The following is a 12,801-nucleotide window of genomic DNA, read 5'->3' on the forward strand; positions in this document are numbered from 1 at the left end:
CTGCTCCCGCGGCCCCTCGTGCTGAACCTGTCCTAGGGCTACCGGGGCCAGCGCTGGTCCTGCTGTCACAGGCCGCCCTCGACAAGTCCCACCGCGGCCAATGAGACCCCGGGGACAGCCCCACGACTCCTGATCCATCAGTGCCTCCTGTCTCCCGAGTTCCTGCCTGCGAAGTCCTGGGTGTTTCCATCTGGGAGGAGCTGGGTGAAGGGAAGCAGGAGGCCCTCCACTTCCCCAGGGTCCCTGACTCACACCCAGCTGGGTGGAACTTGGCAGGGGGTAGGGTGGGATGTGGTGGGAAATGTCCAGGGGAGGTCTGTGGTCATGGGGGGCAGGATGACCTCACCACCCTTCCTCGGTCTCTGTTCCCTCAGGTCTGGAGGCAGGGAGACTGAGGAGGGGCACTGTGTGTGGGACAGAGCGGGAGACAGACAGAGGATGAGGAAAGAGCTAGGCATGGGAAAGGCCAGGCTGGGAAGGGGGGCCCGGGGAGGAGGAGGGAGGGGCCGTTTCCCACACTCTGCCAAGGAGAAGCTGTGGGTGTGGAGGCTGGGCCACCACCTCTGGGGGTTCTGGCTGTAATTTCTGGGAACGTGGACCCAGGAAAGGGAGTAGGTGTGCACGCTCTTGTGAGCAAGGGAGAGAGGCTTGTTCAGGGCGGGAGGGAGCCTTTGTACAAATCAGCCAGTTAGAAAAAGGCAGACTGATTAGAAAGGAAGCCCCCAGTTAGAAAAATGTGCCTCTTCTGGCTGACAGATGAGGGAAAAGCTCAGCTCCCTTGGGCTGATACAGACATATATATATGTGGCAGGTAAGCGGCTGGATTTTCAGCCTCCTGGACCAGGTGCCCTCAGGGTACACGTACTAGGCTTGGTGAGCCCCAGCCAGACCATGGACCCACCATGGAACAGGACAGCAGGGCAGGTGACTCCCACGGGTCCTCTGCTTGGGGGCTGCGGCCACCCAGAAGTCCACTCTTGTCCTTGGTGACTGCCCCAGCAAGGCAGCCTAGTGCAAAGCGAGAGGCCCAAAGAAAATGGCCTACAGAGGGTGGGACTGGGCTGCCCCAGAGGAGGCCAGGCCCCATCTCTCACCTGGAGAACGTGTTCCGGGCATAGTGCATGATACTGTCAAAATCATAGGTCTCCCCCAGGGACTCCACCTCCTGGAGCTCCATCTTCAAGAAGTTATACTCCTGCCCTGCGAAGACCAGGAAAACGGTGTGGGGGTGGGAGGGGAAGGGTCTGTGAGGGATGCAGTGCCACCTTTTCAGGGTGGGGAGTGGGGTCCTCCCTGCACTTGAGAGGTGCCCCCCTACCTGAAGGTCCAGGGAGCAGCCAAGGGAAGCCTGGGGGTAGGGGTGGGTCTCTAGAAGAGTCTGTCCAGCAGAGGGGCAGGGCCAATGAGGACTGCTGGAGGGAAGGCTCAAGGAGTATGGAAAGGAAGCACCCAATTCTAGAACCACAGGGAGATGAAAGCAGGGAAGAGTGGAGGAGGCCTGGGGAGGGAGGAAGGAAGCAGGAAGGGAGGGGACGGAGGGAGCCAGGAGAAATAAGAGAGAAAAAACCCTTAAAGGAGAGATCAGGCCTGAGGGCAGAAGACCAGGGAAAAGTGAAGAGAAAGGCTGAGATGGTGTGGGGGATGTGCCAATGTCCCCCACAAACATCCCCCCACCCCAGGGCAGCTGGGCTCTGGCTGCTCCCGATAACTTCTGTGTCCAGGACCAGGATCTCTCCCAGCCCCCCCACGCAGCTCTACAACTGATCAACTGTCTCAGAGCTGCTACTGGCAGGGAGCAGATGCCTCAGGGCTGGGGTCTGGACCGACCTGGGCCCTGGACAAGGGCTGCCCGCTAAGTTGACCGAAAGCGATGGCTCCAGGCAGCAGCTCCCACCTCCACCAGAGGCCCTGGAGTGGGTGCTGGGGCTCGACACCGCTAGGCGCCAAGGTCAAGGTGCTACCTGGCTGGATGTTTTCACGGACGATGGAGACGTGGCGGTCCCGGTCTGGCCGCGTGTGCTCATGCCAGAAGCCAATGACATGGCCCAGCTCATGGACAACGATGCCGAACTTGTCACAGTTCTTGCCGATTGAGATGGCCTGTGGGCCCCCGCCACGGCGACCCACGTAGGAGCAGCACCTGGAGGGCGGGGCCAGCTCAGGGGGGCGGTCCCGAGCTGGGGGAGTGCATCCACTCAGGGGCCGGGCGAGGCTGCCAGGGGGGCGGGGGAGTGAAGCGCGGGGGAGGGGCCTGAGCGCGGGATGTCCAGGCTATGTGCAGGGGTCATAGCCACATCCGGGCGGCTCCCGGGGCGATGTCCCAGGGCGGGGGAGACAGATGACGCAGTGTCAGGCCCCACTGGGGCAGCAGCAGTGCCCAGGGCAGAATATGGGTTGGGGTGATGGCCGAGGGTGCGGTGCCCAGGGGCCCCTGCTCACCCGCAGGGTCTATAGGTGAATACAATATAGCTGTCCTCGTCTGTGCGCTCCAGGAAGGTGACACAGGTATGCTTCTCCCAGTGCCTCATGGCTTGCCGGAAGACTGCCCTCTGGCTGCCTGCCAGGATGAAGGGGCCAGGTTGTCACAGTGTCCAGCTGGGCCCATTGCTAGAGTGTCAGCCTCTTGTTGGACAGGTACACAGAAGGTACCACTCCCACAACTACACAAGACCCGGCTGCCCCACCGCCCAGACCAGCCTGCTCCCCTGGCCTCCCCACATCACACTCACCAGTGAAGTTTCCCCCAATGACAAAGGGGATGACCCCATCGGGCCACACACGCTCTGGTCGGGATGTTGCCGCCCGCCGGCTCCGGGACCTGCCTCTCCATCTCCCACGGCTTCTCCTCTGCAGCTGCCCCCTCGTGCTCTGGCAGTCGAAGGCAGAAGAATTCCCTGGGGTTGGAAGAGGAAGACATTGATAGCAAATGAATGACGGGGTGGAGGGGAAACAAATTATATAATCTAACCTCATTTGGGGGGATTCCATATTTGCCCACTCCCTAAAATTTATTTGTAACCCCCAAATCGACACCCTCAGCTCTCTCGTGGTTATCCGCGGACATGCACAGAGCAGGGAAGAGTGTGAGCCAACTGAGGAGGAACAAGGTGACGCTCTGCCTTCTCGTTGCAGCTCTCATACTGTCAATAATCTCTTTTTCACAGTCTATTCAGGGCTACTTTGTTTGCATTTGGGGGCTTTTTATTGGTGACTTTGCTGTTTAAATGCCTCCCATCTGCCCCAATGGCGCTAAAGCATTGCCGTGCTGTGTTCCCGAGCGCAGAAGCGTTTGACGGGCCTTATGGAGACCGTGCATGTGTGTTCGTGAGCTACGTTGGGCCACGAGTCACAGTTCAGCCACGAGTCACAGTGCTGCTGGCCATGGCTCAATGTTAATGAGTCAACTATGTATTAAGTCAGGGGTCTTGAAACAGAAACACACACAAGACAGGGTCACATATTGATCAGCTGATGAAAATGATAGGACAAGAGGCTAGCAGGAACCGAACATTGTATTTCTCCTAGAAGTGATGAATGGCTTAGGATTTGTGAATTCAGTGTCCGCAGCGACTTTATGGAAGAAGGTTATCCTGTAGCTCTAGGCATGACTACCACAGATAGCGAGAATTGACCATAACTGGAAAAGAAAACCATGGTGTACTAATTCCTAGGAACTGTAGAGGGCTTGAGACTAGGAAATGTTCCCTTCTCCCCTAATAAAACTTCTTCCTTGTGGAGCATAGAGAACTTAATGTCTTTAAGCGTTCCCAAATACACATTCTCCCGTGACACAGTAGCTCTCTGGGATGCACTGGGCAAGTGCCACTGTGTACATTTGACGGATGAGGAAACTAGGGCCAAAGATTTGCCTAAAGTCACCCTGGTGGGTTTGTGGCGGGCCTAGGCGCTCCGACCCCTCCATTCTGCCTGTACCCTGTCTGCTGGTCCCCTCCCAGGCCAAGGAAGCCTTGCTAGTTATCGGGCCACCAAGTCACCCTCCAGTGCCAGCTGCTCTCTGGGGTTAGTTTGACCTTTACTCTGCGGCGGCCCGTACTACAATCCTCCCTCATGCTGGGCAGGGCAACCGCCTGGCCCCAGCAGAGTGTGTGCAGAATGGACTCCAGGTGAGAATCCCCATCCCTGGCAGTGGGCGAGCACCCTGGAGGCAGCGCCATGTTCCAGAGCAGCGACAAGGCTGGACGGATCTGAAGCAGCCCGTGCCCTGACTCCTCCTCTTCTCTCACCCATTCACAAGGGCCAGGAGGGCTGCTAGTTGCTTGGGCCACACCCAGGAGTGAGAAGGACCCATCCCTTACCTTGAAAAGCTTTGAGTCCAGCAGGGAAGATAGGCGTATCAAAAAAAAAAAAAAAAAAAAAAAAAAAGCCCAAAAAAAAACAAACACAAGCCACTGAAATATGGTTCACTAAGTGAGATACTAAAGTGGTCAACAGAGAGCAGAGAGAGAGCAAATGGAGGCACAAGCATGCTGGGGGGACGTTCAGGGAAGGTTTCACCAGAGAAGCTCCGGAGATGGGGTTGGAAAGATGCGTAAAAGCTTGCAATGGGGGAGCACGAGGAGAAGCCAAGAGGGACTGGGGTGTTGAGCAAAGAGCCTCAGATGTGGAGTGAGAAGGCTTGGGATCCTGTCCTAGCTCTGTCACTGACCAGCTCTATCATCTTGATTAAGTCGTGTTACCCCCGTGAGTCTTAGTTTCTGTATCTGCAAGGCAGGAGCTGTCCTGACACCTACCTTTGAAGGTGGCCGGAGACAGTTAAATTAGATAATGCTTTTGAAAGTCCTTTGTAAACTAAGCAAAAAGCATGTCAGTTCTTAGCTCCTGGGTTTGTCTATATTTGCTGCTCCTCTGGGGAAGGGATAAAGATATCCCAAGGGGAGACGAGCCATATGCTGGGTTCAAGCTCACAGCCTCTGTCCTCAGAGGGCCTGGCTGGGAAACAGGGAGGTGCCTCGTTTCTCCAATTCTGGAACCCATTTCTGGGACATAGGAGGGCCAGCCTGTACCCAGTGTACCTGCGGTTTTGATGGAAGCCCTTTGGGTTGCCCGCTGCCTGAGATCCACAGCCTGCTGCGCCTGGAAGGCCCTCAGGTCCTCCTCGTCCAGGGCGATGTCCCCAAGGAAGGCAGCTAGAGAGAAAAGAAGAGGCCAGGGGAGTTAATCCTTCTAGCCAGCACTGACAGCCCCAACCCCAGGAGCTCCCCTATAGGAACTTTAGTCCTCAAATGTCTTCTGAGGAGGAAGGCAGTGGGGGACTGGCTTCGAGGATGCTTCGGGAGACTACGCTCACTTTGGAGCTGGGAATCCAGCGAAGCTGATACCCACCCCCCACCAGAGGAGGACACGGTCATGTCACTTTTCCCATCACTCTGTAGCGAATACGTAGCAAGCACCTTCTGTGGACCAGGCACCACTGGAGTGATGAGCAAGACAGAAGAGGCCCCTGCTTGTGCAGAGCTAACCTTTGACAATACACAAGTAAACAAACACCGAACTCGAGAATTCCCGATGGTGATGAGTGCTATGGAGAAAGCAGAAGGGAGTCAGGTAATAGAGCGTCGACCCCATGGGCCCATGACCTTGGCGCCGCACTGCGCAGATGGTAGTCACTCAACCACTGCCCTTTCAGTTCAACGCAGGGGAGGATGTGAACAGGAACAGAGCGGGGAGGCATATTAGGGAAACCAGGACACATAGCGGGAGCTGCCCTGCTAGGGGGGAGAAGTTTAACCATTCTCAAGTGACTCCTATTCTGAGTCTCAGGGTCCCTTCTCTGCAGGAAGAAAGGCGGGGGGAACAGAGTCCCCTGAATAGGCCATTTTGATTTCTGGACCCGGGGAGAGATGTTGTTGGAGAGATGGACTAACCACTCCGCCTGCCTTTTGAGAAGTCGGGAGCAGGGGTAGCTCTAGAGCTGAGTGCTCTGAAAGCAGAGCCCGAAGCCCATGCTGGGCTGGGCTGGGGGGGCGGGGGCGGGCAGGAGGATGGAGGCTGGGCCGGGGGAGGTGGAGCCCAGAGCAGCTTCCCTTGAAGCTCCACCCACGGCAGCATCTGCTTCTCATCCGGAGTGCTACACGGGCCTCACGGCAGCATTACACAAATTGTTTTAACCTTGAGGCCTTGCACACAGGTTTCTCCGCCCCAGATGGCCCGCTGGGTGGACACGCGTGTGCACACACACACACTTCATCATACACAGAATCCAACACATGGTTGCATCCACAGCCACGCCCTCAAACACAGAGCTATGTGAGGCGCAGAGATAGGCTCCCCCCACCAAGCGGCGCCCGCACCACCCTTGCAGGTGAAAGGCACTCCAGAATGTTCGAGTGAAGTATCACATCGATATTCTTTGGGCCCGCAAACCCATGCCCGTAGACGCACACTCTGATGCAACCTAGACCTGGATCCACAGAATGTGGGAGTCCCTCCAGCAGTTATACAGGCCAACATTCCATTTTACAGATATGGAAACTGAGGCCTGGAAGGGAAATGGTCTCCCACACTGCTAGTCATCGGAGAGGCTGGATTTGTAACTCCGGCCTCCTGACTCCGGTCTAGCACTCGTATTCAAGTGCACGAGTGTCGTAGAACCCATATTGTAAATACCTGTACGTAAAAACGGACGCTCGCGTAGACACACACATGAAACACACAGCCACAGACAGTTCTAAAAACACACACGCACAAGCTCCAACGCGCAGACTAGCTGCAAGCCCCGAACCCAGTGAGCCGGTAACGGCAGCCATGATGACGCCGCATGTAAAGGCTGAAATCTGTGTGGTGCTTCCCAGGTGACGAAGTGCTTTCGCATTAACGAATTCATTGAATCCTGGCCCACTCAGGGCACGCCCCTTAAATCTCGCTCCACCTGTGCATTTGCTAGGCGTGTGCAAGTACAAACTCTTCGGGAGATAACCTTGTGGCTAGATTCCAGCCCACCTCCCTGACTTCAGAGATCAGAACACTTGGGCCTAAGAAGGGAAACGACTTGCCTAAGGCCACCAGCTGGTAAGTGGCCCAGAATCTCTTCTACCACGTGAGAAAGATTCTTTTCCGTAAAACGTCACCACCGGTGGCCTTGGCTCAGCAGTTGGTGGGCGGGCAACGGGAGACGATTCTCAGCTGACACACAAAGGGCATGGGATGGGAGGTGCACTCCGGGAAGGCAATGCCAACATTCGTACAGGTGCACACATGCCACACGAATACCCTCACACCTTTACACGCTTTGCACCTCTGCACGGACACTGGCGCCTCCAGGCCCACGTGCCCACACCCACGGGCATCATCGTATACACATGTGGATGGATATTTGGACTTGTCTTTGGACATCACAGCAAAAAGCAAAGTCTTTGTAGGCAGACAGACCTGTCTTTGAATCCCAGCTTGGCTCCTATTAGCTGACAAGTCACATAAACTCTTCTAAACCTCAATTTTCTCCTACATACAAAGGAGCTAACAATAGGATCTGTCGCCCAGGATGACTGCATGAAATAACGCATGTAAATAAAGCACCAAGCACAGAGCCTGGAGCACAGTAAGCACCCACTAAATGGCCACTGTTAATATTACCCCCAAAACAGCCCCGTAAGCTCAAGATCAACTCTCTACTTTCCAAGAGCATATCGGTTCACCCCCACTGGCCTCTGGGCTGAGCGAAGCCCCAAAGGGCTCAGAAGCAGAACCTCGAATTCCAAGTACAGAGGCCTCGGAACTGTGCTGGCCTGTGAGACCGGGGCAGTGTGGGGGGCAGGGCAAGTGGAAGGCGGGACAGGCCGTAGGCTGTCCACAGAGCTGTTCTGCCGAGCGGGAGTCCTGTGGTGGGGCTGTCATGGCTGAAGAATGTGTGGGAACAGAGGGGGGTGGGGAGACATGGGGTGGGCAGGGGAGCCTTCTGGCCAGGAGTTGAGTGCCAAGGCCCTGTCCATTTGGGATTCCCCCAGGGGGAAGCTAGGGGATCTGGATGCTGGAGAGTCCAGGACATGCCCCTTCCCCGGAAGGAAGCCCTGGGGTCAGGGTCAGGGTAGTAGTTGTTTTCAGCACAGGATCAAAAGTTTGTTTTCTGGCTGTAAAGCAGCCTGGAGCACTCGTGGCCACTCCACAGCCAGGCTGGGAGCAGGAGAGGAAAGAAGAGTAAGGTGGGCCTCACGTGCCCGTCCTCTAGGGGGGGCCTCTTGACTCCAGCGTCTCCTCCCCTGGGGCCGTGGCAAGGCATCCCCATCTGGGGAGAGGGAGAGGAGCTCACCGGGGTGATGGCGCCCCAATGCCATGTGTACAGGGCATACGCACGTCCTGCCACACAAATGCAAGCTTCCAGGTGGGGGAGAACATACTCAAGCTCCCACAGACACGCACGTGTCCTTAATCACAGCTGGACGCGCTCCACACGTGCGTATTTGTGCGAACCCTGACATGTACTCAGGAGTACCCACGTGCACAGTTGAATGGACTCGCCCATAAAGCAGGGGTACATCCACAAATGTGCCTGAACACTCTCTTGACTACTTCCCGGCGCAAGCCCTAGTGTTTGAACACACAAATAATTGCATGTACACATTTCACAGGCCATACCCCCCAAAGGAGAAGGGCACCCTTAGGAATGAATGGGGGGGGGGGTGGAGAGAGAGAGCCAGAGAGTCAGAAAGATGTGCTGATTCCCCTTGATATCCTTAGGAGGCCCTTAGTGGCCTGAGTGACATATTCTACACCCTCCCTGTCATCCCCCAATATCTTCTCCCAAAATCTCTGGAGAAACTAGAATTCTTGAGAATTCCTTCTTTCTGGGGAGTCCCATTGGTCCTTCTCCATCTGGAGCCCAGGGAGATTCTAAGTCTTTTCCTCCTCCCTTGGGGCATCTAAAAGAGAAGGTGACTCAGGGAGCAGGGGCGTAGGTGGCTGGGTGACTCCTTCAGAGTGTCTGGAGGGGGAATGTGGTCTGGCAAGAGAAGGGATGGCTTCTCAACCTCCAGAACTTGTGACTGAGGCCCCTGGAAGTCCAAACCTGGGCCACAAGGCCCCTGGGGTGGGGACAGTGATGGGGGTGGGTGAGCTCTTCTAAGAGCAAACCTCTGAGCTGCCTGCTGGGGCGGAAGTAAGGTCCTCCTGGCTCAAGGAGGACCATGTGCTTCTCTGCCTATGGGAGCAACTGTGTCTGGATTCCTGCCTTCTGGGTCTCTCCCAGAGCCCCGAGGGTCACTGCCAAGAGCTGGGAATCTCAGGAAAGGTCCCCCTTGATGGTTTGGCATCCTAACATACCAGAAATCAAGGCTGACTCGGAATCTCCCCGGGCAAGGGGGAGAGGAGACAGAGAGACAGAGAGAGCTCATATGTGCACGTAAGAGCTTGCTGGAACCAACTCTTAGGACACACGTAGACCAACTCTGCTTCCCGTCTATTGTTCTAGTGTTGCCCAGAAGATCCAGGAAACTCTCCGGGGTATCAAGGGTCTTAATTTTGCCTTCCTGCCCTCAAGTTTGCTCTAACTCTGACAGCAACTGCAGGAAAAGGTAATCACAAAGGAAGGGACCTGGTCATCCTGAACGGTGACCTAGGGGAGTTAACAGGGCTTCCATTCTTGGTCCTCCGTGTGCAAGGAGTAGAGGAGAGAGCCGGAAAGGGTCAAGGGAACAGAGGTAAGCAGGCCCATCAGGTGCATCCAAGGAGGTAAAGCCAGGTGCTCCTGCCACCATCACGTCTAGCACCTGGACAGCGGGGCTCAGAGGGGGCAAGAGGACACAGCACCATGAACAGAGAAAAGAGCTTGGGGACCTGAGGCGTGAGGCTGCTGGTGTGGGGTCTTAGGGAGTCAGGGCGGAGGTAGGCAAGGCTGCACCAGTCACACCCAGGAGGGAGGCCTGATCTGACCCTGACTCTTGGCTTTGTCAGGCTCTCGGGCCCTCTCGGCCACCCCCAGGCCTGGCCCGGCTCCCCACCAGCCTCACTTCACCCTGGTGCACAGCCTTCTCCAGAGCCCTTGTTTGAAGTTCCAACTCAGCCAGCCCCACCCTAGCATGAAATCTGAGACTGGGGATAGAGCCCTCAGCCTCCTGCTGCCTCCTCCGAAAATCACTCCAAATCCATCCAGGAGTAAAATACATCAGCTTGACTTCCTACCCATTCTTCAAGGCCTTCCCTCCTCCATGAAGAACCCCCAAATCTTCTGTGACCCCTGGTTCTCTGCCCCCCACCCCACCAGGACTGCAGAGGGGCAAGAAGCTCCTTGAGCCTTTAAGCCCTTTCCTTCAAGGAGGCACAGAACACATCCTGGCTGGTGCGGTTGGTTACATCTGCACTCATCTTGTCCCCTCCTGGACTGGAAGCCCTTTGAGGGCCGGGGCCACGTCTTAGACTTTTCTGTATCTCCCCCAAGATCAAGACCAGGGCCTGGCCCATATTATTAGCATTCTGTCCATGTAGAACAGCTGAATGAGTAAGTGACACAAGCACAGGGACAGGGAGACACTCCCTTTTCCTGCAAACCCAGCCCATTCCCTCAGAAAAAAAAAATAAATAAAGTGAGAGTGTGAGGCACAGAAAACAGGGCAGTAGGCAGCAAACATTTATTAAGTGCTTACTGTGTGTTAATCTCTAAGTAAGTGTTTTATATATGTTCTCATATTTAATCCTTACCACCAACTCTACAGAGAGACATATTATCAGTTCCATTTTACAGGTGAGAAAAGCAAAGTTCAGAGATGATAATTAACATTCCCCAGGCAGTAGAGCTAATGAGTTGTGGGTCCAGGATTGACAGCTTAGGTCTGCCTGCCTCCAAAGCCCAAGCTCCATCCGCTTAGCCTCATGCCCACTCCAAGCCCAGGGAGAAAGATGATGGCTAATGTCTGGTTCTCCCACAGCCCAGCAAGGGTGAAGGAAGGCTGAGAGATATGACTTCTCCTCCTCCCACTGGAAGAAGGGTCTACCTTTCTTGTAGTTCGCTGTGATCCATCCACCCAAAGTAGGAGCCCAGAGTCAGGACTAGAGGGACCCAACCCCTTATGCCACAACACAGGCGCTTCCAGAACTCTAGGGACTGGGCCACGACCCCTGGCCCTGGCTGTTTGGAGACAGGATGAAATCAGAGGCAGGAAGTTGAGGAAAGATTTTGATGATATCTTATGGCCTGTGTGTTCTCTTGTCTCAGGCAGCCTGCTCAGGGTCATCTGATTAGGCAAATGGCCTGAGTGTCTGGCCATCTGGTCACTCCAGGGGCAAGACCCTTCTGGGCCCAGCAGGAGTGAAGGGGTTACATGGGGTCTTCATGGACAAAGAACACACACACACACACACTCCGGGGCCCTGACCTCAGCTAATTAGCCTCCAGTGTTTGTGGACTAAGAGAGCTGATACACGGTGTTTGAGTTCTCTGTGTTTTTCCCCTTCCCACCCCAACTTGGCCTTGGTAGGTAACTCTGGCACCTAAGGGCAGAGGCAATAATCCCCTCCCTAGCTGGCTTCTCGAACTTTGACAGCTGTCTCCTCTGTCCCAGAAGGCTGCTGTGTTTGGTGGGGGGACCATGGGATACCCAGGGAGCATGACATCAGAGGATCCCTTGAAAAACTTTCTTCTTTCACTTGGGCTGGGTGGGGGCCTCAGGAGACTTGCTCCTCGGAGATGCAGGCCTCCCGCACCCCCTGGGCAGACAGATGTGCAGCCTGGGGGCAGCCCAGACAGGCTGGAAAACAACGTCCTGGAGCCTGAGATGGGGGAGAAGGGAAAACTACACACACACACACACACACACACACACACACACACACACAGAGGAGTTTGGCCAGTAAAGTTTCCTGCAGGAGGAAAAGCCTCCTTGGCCGCAGGTTTTTCCCTGGACCCAGGGAGCTTTCCCCAGGAACCCTCTGGGAAGAGAAGGCAGCGGCAGCAGCTTCCACAAACAGCAGCAAAACTTCAGTCCTAAAAGTCCCCCAAACTCCCCCCTCCCTCTCTCCCTCTTTCTTTTGTTCCCCACTGCATTGCCAACCAGGCAGCTCCCGGCTTCCCACACTGGACTGTCCTCCCCCAACCCCAAACCCTAAGCAGCCCGCGCCTCCCCGCCGGGCCTGCCCGCGCCCGGGCCCCGGCTCCCCGGCCGGTCGGTGGGGTGGGGGGGCGCCTACCCGCCTTGCAGGGGTCTTTGTAGTTGACGGGCTCCGAGTCGTCCTCCTCCCCCAGGTCATAGGTGTAGTCGGCCAAGTCCAGCGGCCGGCCCGGGCGCGGGAGCAGCAGCAGCAGCCAGAGCAGCAGCGGCAGCGGCAGGCGGGCCACGCCGGGCATGCTGGAGGGCGCGGCGGCGGCGGCGGCGGCGGCGGCGGCGGGTCGCGCCCGGACGCGGGAGCCGGCGAGAGGGGAAGCGGAGGACTGGCGGCGAGGGGAGGGCGCTCCCCTCCGCTCGCCCGCGCGCTCCCTCCCGGCGCTGCCCCCCCTCGCGCGTCCCTACCTCTCCCCCTTCCCTGTCCTCGCCCCCCTCCTTCCTGTCTCCCGCCCCCTCTCCGGCCCGGCTCCTCGGCCCTCTCCCTGCGCCTCCAGCCTTCTCCGCTCCCTTCCCTTCTTTTCCTCTTTCCTTCTCTCCTCCCTCCCTCTCCCCCCCCCCCTTTTAGGGAAATGAGCTCGCTGGAGGGCGGGTTTTCGCTCGGAGCTCGGCCCCCCTCGGGTCCGGGACGGCGCACGGCGGGGCTGGGCGGCGAGCCAGCCGGGGGCGGGGACGGCGGGGAGCCGGCCCGCCCCGGGAGGGGGCTCGGGCGGCCCGGGGCGCCCGGCGGGTCCGGGGAGGGGGCGCCGGGCCC

At 57.0% G+C, this 12,801-nt stretch overlaps 1 protein-coding gene across 5 annotated transcripts in view; it reads right to left on the reverse strand.

Annotated features, from left to right (window-relative positions):
- The window catches only part of BMP1 (bone morphogenetic protein 1), a 41,950-nt gene extending 29,658 nt beyond the window's left edge, over window positions 1–12,292 (reverse strand). For all 5 annotated transcript variants that reach the window (XR_005833942.1, XR_005833941.1, XR_005833940.1 and 2 more), the window contains exons 1-6: window positions 12,136–12,292; window positions 5,034–5,147; window positions 2,730–2,894; window positions 2,440–2,557; window positions 1,962–2,140; window positions 1,095–1,200 (exon numbers count right to left, since the gene is read on the reverse strand). Coding sequence is in view for 2 of the 5 variants with exons in the window: in XM_040626544.1 (XP_040482478.1) it covers window positions 1,095–1,200; window positions 1,962–2,140; window positions 2,440–2,557; window positions 2,730–2,894; window positions 5,034–5,147; window positions 12,136–12,292 (839 nt within the window). In the remaining 3 variants the exon portion in view is untranslated. The remainder of the gene's footprint in view (window positions 1–1,094; window positions 1,201–1,961; window positions 2,141–2,439; window positions 2,558–2,729; window positions 2,895–5,033; window positions 5,148–12,135) is intronic.
- Between the last annotated feature and the right edge of the window lie 509 nt (window positions 12,293–12,801).

This window comes from Ursus maritimus, unplaced genomic scaffold (genome assembly GCF_017311325.1).
Source record: "Ursus maritimus isolate PB19 unplaced genomic scaffold, ASM1731132v1 scaffold_11, whole genome shotgun sequence".
Lineage (NCBI taxonomy): Eukaryota > Metazoa > Chordata > Mammalia > Carnivora > Ursidae > Ursus > Ursus maritimus.